General features: G+C 31.4%; 1 protein-coding gene across 1 annotated transcript in view; it reads left to right on the top strand.

Annotated features, from left to right (window-relative positions):
* LOC126736142 (serum response factor homolog) overlaps nucleotides 1-23,247 on the top strand; it is a 302,580-nt gene that overhangs the window by 104,834 nt on the left and 174,499 nt on the right. Inside the window, exon 2 of the mRNA XM_050440374.1 lies at nucleotides 346-597. Coding sequence (XP_050296331.1) covers nucleotides 346-597 — 252 coding nt within the window. The remainder of the gene's footprint in view (nucleotides 1-345; nucleotides 598-23,247) is intronic.

Genomic DNA, 23,247 nt, shown 5'->3' with positions numbered 1-23,247 from the left:
CAATAAACATATTTATTATTAATATTATTATAATGTTGAAATAAATTTTAGAGGCTGATGATGATGAGTGAACTCATCGAAATGTATAACTCTTGATGAAAAGATTAGCATTTTCATTTGCAGCGAAAAGTCTTCCCGCCCTCTCTAATTATAGCCACTCAACTTCACGAATGGACTTCTAATTACAAACCATTGAATAACTCCAAAACGGATGTACTATTCACAAAAAAACTAGTACAGACCTTTTTGGTAAAGAAATTCATAATCTTTCATTCGGCACTAAAATAAAAACTAAATACCTAAAAGAGTTTCGAAAATATTTAAATTTTCTTTTTGTAATTTCAGGCGTACGAACTGTCAACGCTGACCGGCACGCAAGTGATGCTGCTAGTCGCGTCCGAGACCGGTCACGTGTACACGTTCGCCACGCGAAAACTCCAACCGATGATCACCTCGGAGGCGGGCAAAGCCCTGATCCAGACCTGCCTGAACTCGCCGGACCCTCCGGCCGGATCGTCGGGGGGCGATCAGCGCATGTCCGCAACCGGTTTCGAGGAAACCGAACTCACCTACAACATCTCCGACGAGGACTCAAAAGTAAGGCAAATGGTTTACGGTTCGCCGCATACGCACTCGCACGCGCACTCGTTAGCTAGTCAGGGCCATTACGCGCACCATTTAGAGCACCAAAGTCACTTGACGTTGGGGGGTTCGCCCCAACACGGTGGGTACACGCAGGCGTGTCCCAGCCCGTTGCCCCCTACCCATCAGGGGGGCTACGGACATCCGCAACATCCGCACTCGCACATGCACTCGCAAAGATGAGTGCCGGTGCGAGTAATTTTTTTTTTAATTTCATTGTTTTTTTAGGTAATTTTTTTGTCTACTTCAGGGTATGTGCCAATGTTTTTGGCATGTTAGTAGGAGTATTTTCATACATACTTTTTGAGGTTGGTGCGCCTTGTAGAGGCTTACATAGGTACATAATAGACGGTGGCTTTTGGTAAAACGGTTATCGGGTATTATATTTAATAATTTAACCATATAAATTGAAATAATTGACGAGGACATGTAATATTTAATGTGGTATCGCAGACACGAGCTATAAAAGTCATTTAATTGAATAAAATTAGCATTTATTATGGCGTTTAAGACAGAAATAAGATTAACTTCTTACGTATCGGTTAACATACATTTACGAAATTATTATTATTTTTTTATGTATAAATCTCTTATGTTTGATAGAGTGAAAGTTAAGTGAGTTATTTTCACGGTACATTTTTTTGGAAAATCAGTAAATATTTCTATCTACACCTTTGAAGATCATTATTATACAGCTGAACTTTTTACTAGCTTTAGTAGATCAACAGTTATCAATCAAAACCTATTATATTGATGTATCAAGGATCTGTCGACGTGAAACAAAATTTAAATGGCCATATCTCATGAACCGTTGATCTTTTAAGAACAATTTTAATGGAATTAGGTAGATAATGACCTGGACCTTAACTTTATTTATAACGTTCATGACTGTAGATCAAGTTCTAAAGAAAATACATATAATTTTTGTACCGCTACTTCGTTGAAGGAAACAGTTTTCCTAAAAGTGGAGATATGTTTAATTAAACTTGATTTAGAGCTTTTGCAATGGCAATCAAAATTCTACAACATATTAATACCAATCAAATGCAATTTGTTTCATGATTCTAGCTCTAGTAGATCAAAAGTTATGAGCGAAAAGCCCTGCCTTTAAAGCAGCAAGGGTCTGCCGATGTGAAGTAAAATTTGAATAGGCATATCTTATGAACTGTGAATATTTGAAAAATAATTTTAATGAAATTCGGTGGATAATAGCTTGATGTTCAACTTTAATTATAATATTCATAACTGTAGATCAACTTCCAAAGGAGATACAGAGGATTATTCTATCGTGACTTCTCCAAAGAGGACGTTTTTCCTAAAAATGTAAAGATCTTTACTAGCATTAGGTTTAGAGCTTTGATCGTAATAATCAAAATTTGAAAACTTATCAGTATTAATCAAATAAAGTTTATTTCATAATTCTAGCTTCAGTAAACCAAAAGTTATCAACTTGAAACCCTGAGCTTGACGCGGCAAGGGTCTGGTGACGTGAAGCAAAATTTAAATGGTCATATCTCATAAATGTTGATTTTTTAAAAATAATTTAAATAAAATTCGGTTGATAATAGCCTGATGTTCAACTTTAATTATAATGTTCATAACTGTAGATCAACTTCCAAAGGAGATACATAGGATTTTTGTGTCGCGACTCCAAAGAATACGTTTTTCCTAAAAATGTGAAGATTTTTACTAGCATTGGGTTTAGAGCTTTGGTCATAATAACCAAAATTTGAAAACATCATTTTTAATAAAATAAAGTTTATTTTATGGTTATAGCTTCAGCAGATCAAAAGTTAATAGCCAAAAACTATGAGCTTGACGCTACAACGGTCTGCTGACGTGAAGCAAAATTTAAATGGCCATATCTCATAAACTGTTAATTTTTTTAAAATAATTTTAATAAAATTCGGTGGATAATAGCTTGATGCTCAACTTTAATTATAATGTTCATAACTGTAGATCAACTTCCAAAGGAGATACAAAGGATTTTTGTGTCGTGACTTCTTCAAAGAGAACGTTTCTCCTAAAACTGTAGAAACCTTTCCTAGTAATGAGTTTAGAGCTTTGCCAGGAAAAGTTAAAATAATACAAAAAATCTTTTTTATTCAAATGAAATTTGTTTAATGATTTTTGCTCAAGTAGTTATGAGGCCAAATCCCTGAGCTTGATGCAGCAAGGGTCTGGCGACGTGAAGCAAAGTTTAAATGGCCATAGCTCATTAACTGTTAATCTTTTGAAAATAATTTTAATGGAATTCGGTAGACAATGACTTGGTTGTCAACTTTAGTTATAATGTTTCTGACTGTAGGCCAATTTACAAAGAAGATACAAAGGATTTTTCAGTCGTCACTTCTTTGAAGACAAATTTGTTTATAAAAATGGAGATATCTTCAATGGGATTGGATTTAGAGCTTTGGAAATTAGGACCAATTTTCATAGCAAATCCCTATTAATCAAACGAATTCTTGTTTTATGATTCTAGCTCTAATAGATTAATAGTTATCAACCGTAAAACTTGAGTTAACATGCCCCACATGTTGGGCGCCAAGTTATCTTTCACTTATATGTTAATTGAAAAATTTAATTGGCGAATCATCTTTTTGCGAACCAATAATTTACATTTTAAGTAAATCGTACACTTTAATACTCACTATAATAGCTTCCCCTAAAATACCTATATATAATTATAGGATTAATTACGTATAGATCCATTTCACCAAGTAATTACATGGTTTTAATACAAGAATGCGAGACAAAATAATCCCGTCCACTAATAAGACAGATCTCCGAATTAATATAATTCGGACCGGCGCATAAAAAATAACGGACACCCAACTCAAAAAAAAAAAAAAATAAAGAAGAAGAAGAAGACAAAAGAGGAGGCAATGATGATGATGAGGACCAGCTCGGTGTTTCTTAACAAGCCGCATCGTATATCTATCTTACTATCAGAACGTGTCAAAATTCTTGGCGTAATTGTTTTGGTAGATATTAACGATACACCTTCAACTGCCCCCGGGTCCGAAAAACCCGGACCCGATCGTCCATTGTTTTCGGACAATGATGCATCAGGCGCTACGGACATGTGGCATCAGTCATGTAATATAAGTGGAGATTTTTTTTTAAATCGCTCTCGTTGTTCTTTTGTCTGCGTGCCTGCATCAGAATCTCTCTTCTTTCTTCTTACTTCTCCCCCTCCCTCTCTTGGTAATACTTTAATTTGGACAATTTATTAACAACAGCATGTGCCCGATCATTATAACGAGAAATGTACATACTTTTGCGGTTCGTTAAAATTTTAATTTTACATGGAAGCTCTTCTGCCCTTGCCCAACTGGAACGTCAACGTTATTTATTTGGTCATTACCTGTCCGCACCTGTAGTAGTAGTTTAACATCTCTCGGCAGCAGTGGTTTTGAAAAAGTGAGCCGAATGTTGTAAATGCTTCGCAGATGCGGCAGTTAACTTCTGTAATTAACGCGCGATTTCAGATTTGGGCAACTGATATGAATTAATTTATTTCCTCGGAGATGAACGACAATAAAGTAAATTAATTTTTTTTAGTTATAAATTATTTTATTATTTTTCATGTATGCATAGAGCCAGCATAGGATTTATGAGGTAAACTTGACTAAACTATTAACTAAAATCTCTTTTGTAAACGATTATGTTGGATATACTTTGGCGCCCAACACTTTGGAACTAAATTCAAAAATATTACATAAAACTTCTTATTGTTCAAGTAGTCATTTCTCGAACAACTTATTATTCATTTATATCTGTCAAATTTTTCTCAAAAATTCGCACTCAAACTACCGGTTTACGACGTAAAGTTGACATCGTCTGGCAGCTTCCGAAGTTAAAAACCCGCGAACCTGATTACGCAGGTAGTAATTTCTGGTCGGGTTAATGATACAATCGACTTCAATTGGCCCGAGTTGACCGGGCCCGAGATAATTCTCTTCTTAAAGTGGCAGAGGAAATTTCGGAATTCCGCGACGCACCTCGTTGTCGTGTCAAAAATAATAACGTAATTGATATTAAATGGATTGCGTGGCGCTGCTTAATGGCTTTTATAGCTCGAAGAAGAAGTGATTTTCGAATCAGTGAGGGAGTGAGATATATTTTAGTTTCTCTATAGGCGTAACTGAGAATATTTTGTAATAGTTGATGTAATTTTTGTGTTCATTAGCGATATAGAAAGGCGGCAGACTAGGCGCGAATATCCAATGTTAAAATGTCCGAAGATTTTATCGTCTAAGAGCCATTTGCATAAAAGCTTGGATTGGCTTGGGTGCCCAACAACATTTGTAGGGCACACTTTTTTAAATATTCTACTTTATGAAAATATCTTTAGTAGATTTTCAGATATTGAAATTTCAAATGAGTGGTCATCTGGGAGAACAATTCTTGTAAATCCTCTCCTTTAGACCCCAGTAGGTTAAATTTTAAATTTTTGTCAAAAATCCCTTTGATATGTTCCAGTTATCTATTAATCGCTGTCATAACTCAATTGCGATAAATGAGACTCTTTTTCACATTTAAAAGGAAAATAAATCTACTTTTATAATTTAGTAGTAAATTTTAGTCTCCACTGTTGGGCGCCAAAAATTCCCTTGAATCGGTTTTTATTTTATACTAATCATTAATATAAATCAAATGCCATAAATAATATTCCACTTCACACCCGTGAGGAAAATATCGATTGTTTTACTTATCCAGTGGGTCTAATTTAAATTTTTTGTTTCACTGTTGGGCGCCATAAACCCTTTTGATACATTTTTGGTATGTACTAATCTTATTTTAGTGTAATTTGTGTTATTTGGCAGTTTAAAAAGGCAACAGTCACGAGTCGAAAAGCTGAAGTATCCGAGGATTTTCATCATCCTGGAATCATTTGCACAAAGTGCTATATTCCAAAATAATGCTTGGATTAGTTTACGTGCTTAACAGCATTTGTAGGACCAATTCTTCGATATAACAGACAAAAACTTGAATATTTTTAGGCGTAATGTTTGTACTAGTTTAGGTGCTTAACAACATTTGTAGGATATACTCTAGTAAATTTAGAATGCCTTTGAACCCAGTGGATCAAATTTTGAATTTTTGTGTCACTATTGGGCACCAACAATTTTATTGCTACGTTCCGGTTAATATGTCCTAATCGCTATTATAGTTCAAATAATACTCCTTTCCACAGTTGGGAGGAAAATATCTACTTTTATAATTTAGTATTAAATTTTTCATCCATACTGTTAGGCGTCAAAAATGCCCTACAATTCATTTCTATTATATACTAATTATTATTAAAAATCAAATGCCATATATATTTACTTACTTATCCAGTGGGTCAAATTTAAAATTTTTTGCTCCATCATGTTGGGCGCCATAAATCCTTTTGATAAATTTTTATTATGTGCTACTCTTATTTTAGTGGAATTTGTGTTAATTAGCGATTTACAAAGGCGACAGGCAAGGCTCGAAAATCCAATGTGTAAATAGGTAAAGATTTGCTCGTCTTTGAATCATTTGCATAAAAGTGATTTATTTTAAAAAATAATGCTTTAACTGGCTTGGGTGCTAAACAACATTTGTTGGTCATACTTTTCTAAATATTTTGTTTTTTATATATTAAAAATACCTTATGTAGATTTTTAGATATTAAACTTTAATCATCTGGAAGATTCTTGGATACTACAGACAAATACTTGAATATTTCCAGGTGTAATGCTTGGACTGGCTTAGGTGCTTAACAACAGTTGTGGAGTATACTCTTGTAAAGTTTATGTTGTTTATTACATGACAATACCTTAAGTAGATCTAAAGATATTGAATTTTGAAGCGAATGGTAATGTGGGATATCAGTTTTTGAATCTCACTGGAAAAGAACTTGATATATAAAGAAATATCGCTTTCGTTGTTGTTCTCTTTTAATATGGACGCTTATTTGATGTCTGGCCTCCTAGAAATTATTTCTATATGAAAGCATCTTTGTTAGACTTTAGAGTGTCGTTAGACGCAAGTATGTCAAATTTTAAATTTTTGACAAAATTCTCTTTAATACGTTTGAGTTATGTATTAATTGCTATTATAACTCTACTGCGATAAATAAGCCTCCTTTTGACAAGATCCTAAGAAAATAAATAAATAAAATAAATTTACTATTGAAAGAAAATAAATTCACTATAATAATTAAGTAGTCAATTTTCATCCACACTGTTGGGCGCCAAAAATCCTCTTGAATCATTTTAATATTTAAAGTGCAATTATTATACAGCAGGTCAAATTTGTATTTTTTGCTTGACATTGTTGGGCGCCAAAAATCCCGTAACATGCTAATGTTTATAATAATTCAAATGCCATAGATCATACTTCTTTCCAAATTTATGAGGAACATTAATAATTTTGATTTTTCTCCAGGGGGTTATATTTGCAATTTTTGGCAAACACTATTGACTGTCAAAAATCCCTATGATACGTTTTCATTAAGAGCCAATCACTATTTTAATTCAAATGCAATAATTCATACTCCTTTTCATATGTTTAATAATAATAATAATAATAATAATAATAATAATAATAATAAACGTCTTTTTATTAGGCTCGGCGAAGGGCAGCCATGGCTGTTTGCTTAACCGAGCATACAAAAATCAAATATTACATAATTACAATATTGCATAAAATATCGGCAAACATCTAACTAAATACATTAAATTCTAAATAATAACAGTCAAATGTATAATTCAGCATTAATTAAAAACTACTATGTTACAATATTAATTTTAAGGGAAAAACAGGTGAAAAAATACTTATAAAGATACTTATACGCGAGAAAAATAATAATGCTTCTTAAACAGTTTAGAAGTTTTCTTCTTATTTATATTTACCCAGCAAGAAGCCCTTTAGTCGAGTTTTAAAACCCGATGAACTGAGATTTTCAAATTTGTTACATATTAAAGTGTTATAGCACTTGGAAGCCAAAAACGAGAAACTGTGCTGAAACATGGCTGTTCGATGCTTTGGCACATTTAAGAGATTATTATGGCGTGTAATCCGATCATGTGTAGAGGATCTGTACGTCATCTGAACCCTTAGATAATCAGGAATACCCGTCATTAATATTCTATAGAGAAAACATGCAAAATGAAGAGTTTCGCGGTCCTGAATATTTAGCCATTTTAATTCTGGCAACTTGTATCTTACATGATCTCTTGCTCTCAAATTATAGATAAAGCGAATACAAGAATTTTGAATGCGTTGTAATCTCTTTTTTGATATTAAGTCAATTGAAGGTCCATATACAAAGTTACAGTAGGTAGTATGCGAGAGTACCAAGGACTCACACAAAGTCTTTTTAAGATGAGTACCAAGAACGCTTTTGCTCTTGTATAAATTGCGTAATGACATATAAGACCTTTGCACTACTTTTGCCACCTGTGATCGAAATTTAAGACCAGAATCCATTATTACACCGAGGTTATTAGATTCGTGTACTGTTGGAATAATGCTCTGGGAAATCTGGACTACCAAACTTTCTGCTGCCCATTTGTGATTAGGACCAAAGTATATAACAGCTGATTTAGAAGGATTGAGCTTTAAACCGTTATTTTCTGAATAATTTGCCACTCTTTCCAGGCATTGATTCAGTTGACTGATGGCCGCATGACTCTCAGATTTAGAAAAACTCTTAGAGATTTGGGTATCGTCAGCATATCGATTGCCAGAGCAGTCATCGCCAATCACAGAGTCTAAATCAGCGGTAAAAATGACAAATAATAGGGGTCCAAGAATAGACCCTTGTGGCACACCCTTAGTAAGCAATTTAAGATCAGATCCCACTCCATCAATCTTTACAAACTGAGACCGTCCCATTAAATAACTTTTAAAAAATTCAACGGTTTCGGGAGAAAAACCAAATGACCTCAGTTTGGCACATAATAGTCTGTGATCAAGCGTGTCGAAAGCCTTGCTATAGTCAAGAAGAACAAGCGCTATAGTCTCACCCCTATCCGCAGCCTTAAAAATGTCGTCCATCACTTTGAGTAGAATTGAAGCTGTACTGTAACCTTTACGGAATCCCGATTGTGTAGAGCTAAATAAAGAGTGTTTGTTGAAATGTGCAGACACTTGGAGGTAAATTAATTTTTCTAGAATTTTTGAAAAGACACACAACAAACTAATAGGTCGTAAATCAGGCAAAAACTCTCTACATTTTCGTTTTTAGGCAAGGGAAGAACTACAGATATTTTCCACTTGGGAGAAAACACACCATGTTTAATGATTTCACTAAAACTTAAAAATATGAGTAAAAATCGGTACAATTACAGGACAGCAGAGTTTAATCATGTCAGGTGATATGTTATCAAAACCGCAGGCGTTTGACTTTAGGCTAGATACAGCACGTAACACATCTGTCTCAGTAAAAGGCGAAAATTGGAAAACATTGTTTGTTCGGCTTTCTTGGCCACTAGCAGTAGAATTATTATTCACATTTAGCGTTAAAGCATTTACAGAATCTATAAAGAAATTATTAATCTCATTGGGCTTTTTTAGGTGGTGAGGTACATTAATATTGTTTTTAGTTTTATTGTATATATTTAGCTCATTTAGAGCTTGCCACGTTTCCCTGGAACAATTTTTACTTGTAATGAATTCTAAATATGACTTTTTTTCTTGGCGCACAGTACGAGTAAAATAGTTCCTTAGGGATTTATAGGCCTCCCAATCCTCCTGTTTTTTTGTTCTTTTGTATTTAGACAATAATTTGTTGCGTTCTGACTTCATAATTTTTAGGACGTCAGTAAACCAAGGAGATTTAGGTCTGGTTACACGCGCTTTTTGAAGAGGAGCATGAATATTGAATAAGTCTAACATATTATTGGTCAACAGCTCGACTTTCCCATCTATACAATTTGTGTCAAAAATTCTTCCCCAATCTGTGTTGACTAAATCAGCATTGAAAGCCTCAAGATTAAAATATTTAAAACTTCTAAATTCGACTAGTTTGGGTGTTCTACGAGACGCTTTGCATTTAAGTTTGCAATAAATAAGTTGGTGATCAGTAATTTCGTGCATGTCATAGTGAATAACATCACCGCACAACAAATCGACATTCGAGGTAATTATATAATCAATCAGGCTAAAATTATTTCCGCAACAACGCGTTCCACACAAGGAAACAATTGTCGAGACAGATGTCTCTAAAGCTTCAATACTATTTAATAGGTTGCTATTAGGCGGACGGTAAAAATTGCCCAGCCCAACACGCAGCCCACAAATACGCAGTATCAACCAAATTTGCTCAAAAAACTCAACTTCTTCACCAGTGTCTACTGTATTAACAGAAATATCGTCTCGTACATACACACCTACTCCCCCTCCACGAGTATTACGGTCTTGCCGGTAGAACCTAAAACCATCTATAACCAAGTCGCCGTCGCGTATGTTAGTACGGATGTTAATACGGTATTAAGGAAAATTTAATTTTTTATACTAACTCAGTGGGTGAAATTTGAAATTTTTTGTCCTACACTGTTGGGCGCCAAAAATTAATAATCACTTTCAATATTTAAATGCAGTAAATCATACTCCGTTCATCATACACTCGTGACGAAAATATCTATTTTTGTTCTTGTCCGGTGGTTCAAATTAAAATTTTTTTCTCCACAATGTCGCCCTTCAAGAATCTCCTTGATAAGTTTTTATTATATGCTATTCACTTGCTTTTTTTCACTTGCACTTTGCAATTTTTGCTACACACTGTTGGGCCCCCAAAATTCCGCCACACGCTTATGTTTATAATAATTGAAATGAAATAGATCATACTTCTTTCTACATTTATAAGAAAAATGCAAATTTTTTGTTCCTATTCATTTGGTTATATTTGGAAGTTTCAGTGAACACTGACGGTCAAAAATCCCTTTGATACGTTTTTATTAAGCGCCAATCACTATTATAATTGAAATGCAATAAATTGCGGTCAAATTTAAAATTCTTGTTCCAGACTGTTGGACGCCAAAAATCCCTTTGGTCGCTAGCTATCATTTTAATGAGAATTTCAAGTGCAATAAATCATAGTAAAGCTTCATTATCCAATAATATGCAAATTGAATGATTAAGAATTTCGCAGCTTAATTAGCGATGCAAAACATAATTAATAACATACTTCAAGATAATGTAGTAGTATATCTATCAATATAAATCCACTTGGATTCAGATCCGGATTGTACGCCGGACATATTTTATACCTAATTATTTGCCTGCATAATTTACCGTTACAACGAAAGATAAACAAACCTGAAAAGAAAATACGAAAAAACATGGATTAAATTAGCAGGGACTTATGAAGGCGGTAGTCTTTTGAGTGTAGGCTTTCGCCCATTTAAATATAATCGCCATTAGCGCCATTCATACAGATCGCGAGCCCAAGAAATTATTATTTAAACTCCTTTTCCCACGTAATAAGTCGGGTTTGCGTGTAAAGTGCGATCGCTACCGGCAGCTCCTGTTATTCGCCACTTAACGTTGTGATCTTTTACCTTAAAAGTACGTTGGCGCCCCATTACGTTGTCGATTTGGACGTTGTTGAAGAGACGTCAAGTTATTTGTGTTTGTTAACTTTAACCTCCGATATCTAAGGAACTACTATATAGCTTTTCACGTTCACTTCAGGTGGAGGATTTAGGAATTCCATTTGTTATTAACGCCAATTCGCCTCCACTGTTGTTCACCCGATCATCGATAACGATTCTTGACGAATGTGAACAAATCATAAAAAAAAAGCAAACGAGGTTTTTTTTAGTCGAGCTTCTGCGGTGTCCGTCGCACAACAAAATGGCTGTCACTAATTTGATTAATTTTCGATTTTACACGGTCAGTCTGGTCGTTAAGAATGGCGGCGTTTACGCTCCAATGATCGTATGAGGTTTTTCTATTATTTTTCAATCGTTTGTTTGCTTTTTTCTATTGACACTCAGTCTTAAATTGTTTGTTGTTTGAATTTTGACCAATGGCTTATTTTGAATTTTTAGTATTAAATAAGGTATGGTTGAACACAATAAAACACAAGTGATTTAACTTCAATATCGATTATATTTCTTTTACCGTAATTCTAAGCTTTATGCGTGAGAGCTTATTAAGAACTAACTAAAAACAGTGTTGTTGGCAATATACATTTTTTATACACACAAAGAGCGGCATGACTGCTTCATACACAAAATCTCTTATTCAGCTAGATTAGAAGGCCAGTCATTTAGGAAATCGTTTTCTAAACAATCTTTTATAAACATACACGAATATGCTTTTTGCTTATTAACCAACATTTAGGATCTTAAAAGATGTGTGACCAAAAGTCTGAAAGATTCTAGTTTATAAAAGAAGGCCTTCATATTTTCTCAACCATCCTCACTACTTGTTCCAAATTTTTACTTTCAACTTGAGTTGTATGATACCCAAAGGATAACAATGTTATTCCTTAATGGCTTAAACACATTATTAGATTATATTTTATCAAATAATCATAAAAAACAAGTGAAAAGGGTAACAGGATTTTTAAAATGTCAAAAAAAGCGGTTCAATTACCATCGGATCAATAACGATTGGAGATCAATAATTTTTGGGATTAATCGCCCGTGAAATCACGCGATACGCTTTACCGATCGCAATTATAACGAAATTGTAACGAAGATGTCGGCACCTGTCGTTTATGACGATTAATTTCGGGTTTTCGCTCTCGTTAAATTGACAGTAAACGTTTTATGGGAAAAAACGTTAAGTTTGCACTATCGCGGAGTATTCACAATTCTTGTTATTTAATATGAAGTTCTAAAGTACTTTTGTAGTTAATAATAATAATAATAATAATAATGCATTTTTTAGCATAATGCTACAAGAAAACAATATAAATCTTATAATGTAATAGCATACATGAAGATCTAAAATATTTAATTATGACATAATATGGTATAGGTCTGCGAAAATTATTATAACAATAATGCATCCTTGACTATTAAATATACACAATATAAGTGTGTGTAGTGGTTTACCTAAAAAAAAAAGAAAATTTAATCGAAGCTGATTAAATTTCCACACAAGATTTCTGAAAAACCCTTTCTAAAATATATTATTATTTTAAAAAGTTGCTAAAAAAATAAAACGAAAATAAATAACTTGAGATTTTTTTTAATACAGTTAACTCTGGAATGCTACACTTATTTCCGACTCTGCATCTGCTACACAGGGGTACAACTGTACCCCAAATAAAACACGTCGTATTTTAGAAAAACGAAAAATTTATTCACTTATAGAAAAATAATATCTTAAACCGAGTCTCTAAGAACACTTTTAACGCACATCCATAATAAAATGTTCATGCGGCAGATACTGAGCATATTTTTTTTTGATGTTGCCAACACACGAACGTTTTGCATACAGCACAGCTGACTCTCGATTTTCGATCCTCTATTCTGGAACAAAGCACACACCTACCCACTGTTGTTGTAAGCCTAGTAGGTACTTCTTCTGAAGTGGTTATCTTGAGGATCCTACATATAGTTTCACGGAGTTCGCGCCTCAAAGTTGGAGCTTCCAAACGACTCATCATGTGCGGTCTGACCAGGTCAAGGGCAAGCTTCTTGAGGTATTCTCTCCTGTGCTTTACAATTTCTTTATTCACTTCACCAGAGCCACGCAAAAGAATCAATGAATTATATCCTAGAATATCCAACAAATTATAGAACAGACATAATGGCCAGCGACGTGTTTTTCTACCAGTATAGAATAAGTGTGGCACAACTGGTCTAAAGTATCCACTCCTCCTTTTGTAGAATTATAAAATTGAATAATTTCTGGTAACTTGGTCGTAAATGGCTCATCACCTTTTTCGTGCATTGTCGAAAGCATAATTACTGCTTTTTTAGCACTCTTGGGTGGACAGTATAATAACAGTGTCAGATGTCCACTGTAGGCAAAACATGGCAGAATTTTGATTCCTTTCTTTGAGTTCCAAAAACGACTCAGGAATTTCTTTTTTATTTCTTCTCACAGTACCAACAATGGTAATTTTCCTCTCCAAAAGATGTTTCGCGGTCTCAATAGAAGTAAACCAGTTATACATGGTCAAGTTCCTATTTGTTCCTTGGACAGAACTGGTTAGCTTATTACAGTAATACTGAGCTACAGGAACATCAGTTGGTGTGGAACCTTTTCCTATATAAATTTCAGCATCAAGTGCAAAAGCTGTTTGCTGTAAAAACAGGACAACACAATTTTGATTCCGTATTTATTGGGCTTTGAAGGGATGTACATTTTAAAAGGACATCGCCCTCTAAAACCAACCAATTGTTCATCAATTGTAATATATTCTGAAGGAGTATATAGGTTTTTCATTTTAACGATTGACCTCTCAAATACCTCTCGAAAAGCTGCAAGCTTATCAGTTTCTTTTCTTTCAGCTCTGGACTGCTTATCATCAAAGGGAAGACAGTTTATCAAAAACCTGAAACGTGCCTCGGGCATGGTAGCACGGAATATTGGAATTCCTGTGTCTTTATCAAATACGTCCTTGGTCAAAACTCCGGCATAATAAAATAGCCCGAAAAGTGCTTAGAGTTCAATGCTGTTTGTATCCTTAGTCCAAGAGGGTCTCTTACCTACTGGCGTAATAACAGGTGCATCAGTATCTTGGCCATCGTTCTTATTTGAATATTTCAATCGTTGAACTTGGATCTCGTTATTAATATATTGGGTAATTTTATCGAGATTTTCTTGAGTGAAACATAATTTCCAAGCTTCAGTTCCCGATGTTATATGTTTTGCTTCATTTTTGTTTCCAGGTAAATGCAAAACCAGATTTCGTTTTGGTGTACGATGAATTGCGCCTTTCTTACCTGACCACATAAACTCATTTTTACCCCTTAATTTGGTAGGCACTGGTAAAATGTCCACCATATCTCTGTTGATCGCCTGTGTTTCTGCCAATGGTGTATTGTCATCTTCCGAATCTGTATCAGATGGAAAGGTATCCTGAGTCTGTTCTGGTGCAATAAAAGAATTAAGATTGATTGGATTGCCGCGTATTTCATCCTCTTCTGGCTCCTCTCTAAAATCAGGTATAACGGCATCTTCCTCCTCGCTGTCATCCGAAAAACTGTCTGAATCAGATCATAGAGAATGCGATGAATTTCTCCGACATCTTCAGGCTTTGTTAGGTCGAAGAACTTTTTCTGCCCAGCCATTATTCGTGCAGCCTAACAAAGAAAATCAATAATAACTTAAAAATCAAAGAAATATATAATAACTTAAAAAAAAAACTAAAATATTTTCAAAGTATTATAGACATATTTTAGAAATATTTTTCAAAAAAAATATACTTTAATCATATAATAATAATCACCAAAATCTACTGAGAAGCGAAATAATCACAGAGTATATTTAACCTAAACTGCTACACTGGGGTACGCGCTAACCCCAAATATCACAAATCTCGAAAAGAAAAAACCGTGTGCCAATGTCAACTGTCGCACGCGAACTGACTTGCCGCGTCTTGAAACTAATAAGACGTCGGCGTTCGTTCCCCCGCCCACTTCCATTTAACTTGAGATATGATTAATGATGGGGTACAAATATACCCCAAGTAGCATTCCAGGGTTAAAGAGTATTCAAAAAATTGTTTTCAAATATTGTCAAAAAAAGGAAATTTACTCGAACAAATGATTAAAAATTTCCAAAAATCTGCCTCTAAAATATAATATTTTTAAAAATTGTGAAGAAATTTAATTGCAAAAATGACAACATTTTTATTAAAAAAGATAAACAAGGAATGTTTTTGATAAAACAATTTTAAGTCATTGTTTTAAATAGATCTTAATTTTTGAAATTTGGTAGAAGTTATTCAATTAAATTATCTTCTTTTGTTATTGTTCGTAAATATTAGACTTTACTAGAAATATTAGAAAAAAAGGTATAGTTTTACCTTTTTTAATTAAACACTTTGAAAACACTTGTTCTGATCCATTTCTTAATTTTTAGCAATGTTTGAATATGTGAAGTTTTTGAAGCCAATTTTTGGGTTTTTTGCATTATTGGTTAAATTAATTTTTTTTTATTTTTCGTAAATATTCAAATTTTTTAGGGATATTCTAATTAAACAGTTTTAAGTGATTTAATTGGTTAAATTTCTTATTTTTTTTTAAATATTACACCTTTGCAGCGGATTTTTGGAAATTTTCTATTACTTATTTGCTTAAATTTTCTTTGTTTCATCAGTTTTTGAAACTAATACACTTTATAAGCATTTTTTATATATTTTTTACTTTTTTTCGTTAAAGTACCCAAAGCCATTTATTTTTTTAACCGTTTTTAACCTTTTTAAAAAATTAAGTAACTAGGTTGTTTTGAAAAGGCATAGTGAAATGAGTTTTATTCTTCTCCTGAAGGTGCTAACATCGTTAGCGAAACACGTGTCGAGAGTAAAAATAAAGAGTTTTGGTCAGTGGTAAAATTGTCTCGTACTTCGATTAAATTTGTTGATTTTTTTTGCAGTTTTTTAAAATATTAAATTTTGGGAACAGATATTTGGAAATGTAACCAAATAAATAACTTAAAATTTCTTAATTAAAATAGTTGAAAAATATTTAAAAATTGCTTTGAAAGTCTTTTAAAAATTATAAAAAAATGGAATTTAACTGGAAAAAAATTATACAAAATGTTTAGAGATGTATTGATAAATATAATATTTAAATGACAAAAATATAGAATTGCTAAGAAAATTTACAAATTTTATTGAATGAACAAACGATGGTAAATTCCCAACACTTTGTTTCTAATATTGCTTCAAAATTAGGAAATTTAACGGAATAAATGACTTTATATTAAAAAATTAAAATTGTTTAAATAAAAACGGTAAAAAAAATTTTTCGAAAAAATTACTTTGACAGTCTAAAATTTTACAAAATTCAAAAGTATAGTTAGGTTTGTTTTATTTTTATCTAGTTCTAATCATTTTATTTATACCCCTTTAATTTTTATTTCGGTTTGTCAAGTTTACATTGTGAGGCTTAACTTATGTATTTATTTGCTTTGTGTATTGCACATTATTTATTTTTTATATTTTTACATTTTTACTTTTATTGTAATATTATCAACGTTACTTATAAGAACTATATGAATAAATGACTTTTTTAATTAAAAAAAGTATAAATTATCTAAATAAATTGCTTTAAAATGAAATATTTTTAAAAATTACAAAAAAAAAGATTTTTAAATAAAAATGTAATAAGATACTCTATAACGAAGCCAATAGTCAATGCTAAATGAATGTAGATTTATAACATTACCACTTGTGAAGTATTTACGTTTTTTTTTAACGCACGTTATTAGACTAAAGATCCCTACTTAATAAAAAGCATAGATTTTTTAGTAATCCAAGATACAAATTTTTAACATTTAGCATAATTTTATTGTAGTAAATAAATTTCAGTTTTACATCACATAATATAAACGGGGAGCCGACTTCTTCAAAGAAACTAATCTACTCAATGTCTTTATTAAAAATATATAAATAAAGCTGAAAATCCCCTTTTGTAAATGCGTTTAAACTTGACAACAGAGAATCGGTAAAAATTTCTGTAAACAAAATACCACCTTGTCCCTGAGCATATGTTGTAACCTAACAAATAGTACAAAATGTACAAAAATCTTTTTTAAAAAGCTCATCCAAATAAGTGGTACAAAATCTCCATAAGTCTTGAAGCAGATTTTTAGAAATGTGATATTTTAACGAGAAAATTAACACACAACTATTTTGACAAAAAACGCCCAGTAAGCAGTAATTTCCCGATCAACAGAAACGAAAATCGTAAAATCATCCAAATAACTCTCGGAGGTTTCCGAAGCATCGGAGAAACTAAATAAATCTCACGTCGCGGAATGCGTGAGGTCCGCGCTCTTTTGAATTATTCAACCCGAATGTCGGTCACCGTAATATTTTCTGTTCTTTTTTTTTTTTGATTTTTTTGTCTTTTTTCGAAATCTCGTCTTGCCAGTCTGATCTTCGATTCCGCGAACGCACTACGAGCGCGAGAAAAGATCATCACCGTGGAATATGTGAGCGAGTCGCCTTGTCAAAATTTCTTTGTTTGTCCACCAGATTGACGAAAAAGCAGACGAGGAATCTGAGGGAATTTACCGAAGAACGCGTTGAGTTTTTTATTTAATTGTTTGTAGTTTAATCCAATCCCAATCAACCTAATTAAATTTAACTCAGTCATATCTAACTGACTTCTTGGTGATTATTTTAACCATTTTTAACACCATTTTGGCCTTTTGAAATTCAAAAAAAAAACCAAAGGGCAAAAATCTCAAAGTAAATTCAAAGAAATTTTGAAAAAACCAGCGATACTTCAGGAAGTTTGAGGCAAAATAAAGGAATCATAAAGCGTCTGGAAAGAAGTCACTTTTTCTATGGTTCAGAATCCTACAGTGGTCAAGAGGCTCTCCAGGGAATAGAAATTAAAAAAATGCTGACTCTAAGATCCAATGATTAAATCCCGAGTTTTTAGGCGAAACGCTAAATAAGCTTGAGAGAACACTTAAAAACTCATACATTTTAAATTGAAATTGATTAAAATAGGAGAGTTGATGATATTCTAAAAGACAAAACGTCGCAATTTATAGTGCCAATTTTTTTGAAAAGTAAACTCAAAGCAATGAGATGCCATTCATTTTGAAGATTCAATTGTTTTTTTTTCTTAATACACCAATAACTCAAGAAGCAAAATAGTAAAATTTTTGAAATTGTGTATATGGGTTGATTATTAAAAATAATAAGGAACTTATTTCAGCGTTTTCTTAAAAAGTATACTGCCGCTTCCCCATTTCCATCACAAAATCCATAACAAAAATGAATATCAGCGTATTCATTACTTGAAAAATGCATTTTTCACAAAACTTTTAACAACACTGTAAACAACAGCAAAATTAATAAGTTAACCAACGCAATAATTTGACTTACTTAAATAATTAACTGTCATAATAAAATACAAACAAACCGTCTTTTGTTTTATGAATGCATTGCCTTCTTGCCGGCATTATTATATTCATTATTTATTTGAATTTCGGAATCCAAATTCTTGGTTCTTTTTTAGAACCCAACAGAATAATTTAGTCTTTAATTATATTTAGTATTTTAATTTTTTGTTTAATCAGCATTTATAAAAATTTATTTTTTTACTCGTAAACAGTGTGTCGTACGACAAAAATTAAAGAGATGTTTCTTATTTTAAATTAAACAAGGATTTCATAAAAAAAAGAAATTTAAAAAAAAAACAGTGACGCATCATTTTTTTAATTAAAATTGTATGAAGATCGGCCCGCACACACGCCACTGATGAATAAAATTAATAATTTTTGCACAAAAAGATGCGTCTTGATTAACTGTCTAAACGTGCCAAATTTCAATAAAATATCTAAAGTGGTTTAAGAAAAATTAAAAAAAAAAGATTTTTTTAATTAGAATTTTTTAACGAATAATTTTTCGAATATTATTTATAATAGCAAACTTATTATTTTTTCGTTCTCCGTCGGCCATTTAATTTTCCGCCATCGAAACCGGACCACCCTGTATAAACCATTAATACTATTCTTATGCATAACCTAATAGGATATGATTCACAAATTGTTAGGCCTAATTTAAATGGACATGATTTGTAGTAATGAAGAGGTAAAAAGAATAAAGTTAAATAAGATGTAAATGAATAAAAAAAGACTGTTATTCTTCAAAAGAATTCTTTTAAAACTGTTAAGTATGACTTTAGGCAGAATCTAAAAAATGCAAAAAAAACATAATTGACGATTGTATCTATTTAAATTATGTGCAAAAAAGTTATCTTGAGTTTTCTGCATATTTGAAAAATTAATTAATTATTATATGAAGAAATCAATTCTACTATTTTCTGTATAATTTCTTTAGAACATCCTGTATAAGTATGATTTTTATATACGTTGTATGTATTTATTTAAAAAAAAAAATTGGAAAAAACACATAAATTAATAGAAACGATCCTCATGTTCAATATAGTTATGCACCAGGTAAAGTAAATAAGTGGGCCATTTTCGGATTTTTCGAGAATTATGTAATAAAATAATAAATGCAATGAAAATGTCATTCTTCGAAAGAATTTTCTTTAAACTGTAAAATATGACTTAAGGCAGAATTTGAAAAATAAAAAAGAACTAAGAATGAATTGAAAATGATGATCGAATCCATTTAAGTTATGCATAAACAAATAATGTAACATTTTATGCATAATTTAAAACTTATCCATTTAATCAGGACTGAAACTGCGGATCAATTTTTCTAATTTTTCAGTTCTTATTAAAAATTATCCTATTAAAAAAATAAATAAAAACTTTTTTTTTATTTCTTCTCTTTTCTGTATTAGTTTTTCGAAATAGGGGTGACTTTAATATACATACGTGTGTGTCTATTTCTGTAAAAAAAAAAACAAAAAAAATACATAAATTAATAAAAACCGATTATCATATCCAATATAGTTATGCACAAAAAAATGCGTTGACTATTTTTCAAAAATTTTATAATGACTCAAAATCAAAAAGTTTTTGTTTGTCATATATTCAAGAATTATTAATAAAAAAATAATAATATAAACAAATAGCATTTAACACGGCGATTTTTAAAACCTATTAACAAGATGTGCATCATAAAGCATAACTATGTGGTGCAGTACAAAATGATGATAGTATACATTTGAGTTATGCACAAAAACATATTTTTTTGCAAATTTCAATTCTTAAAGTTTCTTAGTTTTAATTATCAAAACGTTATTAATTACTTATTTAAAAAATATATATATATTTTTAATGGTACTGTTGTCTATGGTATTTTTTTAGATTACTGTGTATAGGTTTGACTTTATTACAGTTGGTGTCTATTTCTAAAGAAAAAAAATTTAAAAAAACATCCTTATGTTGAAAACAGTTATGGACAAGATAAAAGAGTTGACTATTTTAGGATTTTTCAAAAATCATTTTATAAATAGACAAATAAAAGGAAAATGTTTGAAAATGATTTTTCAAAAGAATTCTCTTTAAACTATCAAATAATCTAGGATAATCTTAAAATGCAAAAAAAAAATAAAAATTATGATGCCATGATTAACCATTAAGCTTTAAAGCTATGCACAAAATAAATTATTTTGCATTTTCGAATAAATATCTAACTGATCAATAACTGCGAATAAATTCTTCAATTTTAAGCGTTTTTACCTGTCAAAACGCTAATAATTACAAATTAAAAAATCGTAATTCTCTTGTTTTCTATATGATTTCTTTGGAACACTTTGTATAAGTATAAATACAAAGAAAATCTTATTCTTCAAAAGAATTACCTTTAAAATGTCAAATATGACTTTAGGCAAAATCTAAAAAATGCAAAAATCTAAAAATGAATCAAAATGATGATTGTATCTATAAGTATGCACAAAATAAATAATTTTACATTTTAAGCATAATTTAAAAGATATCCATTTAATTAGGGATAAATTCTTTTAGTTTTTTAGTTTTTAACTGTCAATAGGCCTGACTAAGAAATAAATAAAAACATTATTTTTAATTATCTTTTTTTCTGTATTATTTATTTTGCACCACTGTAATATGTATCAGAAAAAATACATAAATGAATAAAATGGATCATCATGTCCAATATAGTTATGCACAAGATAAATGAGATGGCTATTTTTCAATTTTTTGAAAATTATACAATAAATACAAAGAATATGTTATTCTTCAAAACAATTCTGTACAAAACTGTCAAATATGTATTATATAAAAATAAATAAAAAATGATCTGGTGTATTTAAGTTATGCACAAAACTAATTAATTGATAGCCACGACTAAATTCTTTAATTTTGTTAGTTCTTAACTCTTGAAAAAAGTCAATAATTACCTTTCTGAAATCTAATTTAATCTATTTAATTTTTTTGGAATACCCTGTATAGGTACCACTTAATATACGCCGTGTCTGCATCTTAAAAAAATAAGTTCTTCTAATTTTCAACTTAATAAAAACCATAACCTAATAAAAAAATAAAAAATACTTTTTGCTTTATAATTTCCAATCAAACACTCTGTATAGGCATGACTTTAATGTACGTCGTGCCTATTTCCGTTTGCCATTGAAAGGAAGTAATGTCAATGAGCCGATACGCGAATTTGATACAGATAGGAAACTTTAGCGATATCGACTGGCATTTGCATACGATTTTAGAACTGTACCGTCTAAATACGGTCGCATTATATTTGTTTAATACTCGCATGTCTTAATATTAAGTAGGTAATAACTGACGTGAAATATTAATAATATATTTTAATCAGTTATCGGAAAACAACAATATGGCGTCGGAATAACTGACGAGAATTAATTGTTATTTATTTATAAGAAATAATTTTTATCCAGTTCAACGAGTTTTTCGGAACCGTATTATCAAGGGTCATAATTTGAATAAGTCTGTTTTTGTCCACCCTATTGTCCCATTTAATTTGTTGTTACATGAAGGCAAGAAAATTGTGTACAACTCACTTACTTTTAATTTAATAAATATTTCAAATATCTTAAATAATTAGTAGATTCTTTACTTACTTTTACCGTTAAGGTTAATTTATTTCTGTCCTAAATGTCGTAAGTATTTATTTATGCCATTATTATTTATATGATTTCCAAAAAACACCTAAAAATAAATGGGTAATCAAAATAATCGTCGTATCCATTTAAGTTATGCATAAAAAAATATGTTTTTATGTTATTATCTTCTTGGGTTGTTTTTTTTTAATTACATAGTTAATAAAATGTGAAAAAATTTAATTTTAGATCACAAATCGATTTTTTTTGCAACAATTAAATCAAATAATTATGCTACTTTTCGGTATTTTCAAATTTGTATAAAAAACAAACACAAATGAATTTTATAATTCGTGGGCGTTAAGCTACATTAAAAAAAAGTCAAAATATTCCAATGCATAATCGAATAAGTCACGATAACCATTTTCTCAAAACCAGCCAAAAAATGAACAAAGCAAAACGAAATCGACCTTCCTCCCCTGGACTAGTTAACGAGTGTGGCACGTCATAAAGCGTTGAATTTAATTTTCTCTTATAATCGAAATTAGATCTTTGTCATGAGATAATAATAAAACCCGATACCACGACGGGCAAAATGGAAATGTCACCTTATTTCCACAGTTTACAGTGCGTATGCGGATACGAACGCTTTCTTTAACATGTTGTGTGTTTGTATACGTAGTACCCGTAGTAGTTTGTAGTTTGTGTATGCGATTTTGCATGAAAATAAACCCGCTCTCTGTGTTGTACTTTAAAACGGCCATATAAAAACGAATGGGAACAGATTATCAGCTCGGTTTATGGAGGAGCTTGGTCAACGGTACCTCCAGTTGGACAACTTGGGAAACATATATTTACCATATTGAAATTTAATTTGTTTCGAGGTGTATTTTATTATATAAGTGATTTTTTTTTAATGGAAAAATCGTGGACAAACAAGGGTTTTCCTCCACAAATTGAAATTATTTGA

The sequence above is a fragment of the Anthonomus grandis genome, chromosome 1 (assembly GCF_022605725.1).
Source record: "Anthonomus grandis grandis chromosome 1, icAntGran1.3, whole genome shotgun sequence".
NCBI lineage: Eukaryota > Metazoa > Arthropoda > Insecta > Coleoptera > Curculionidae > Anthonomus > Anthonomus grandis.
Note: the sequence above shows the minus strand (reverse complement) of the source record. Positions and strands in the feature narration are given on the sequence as shown.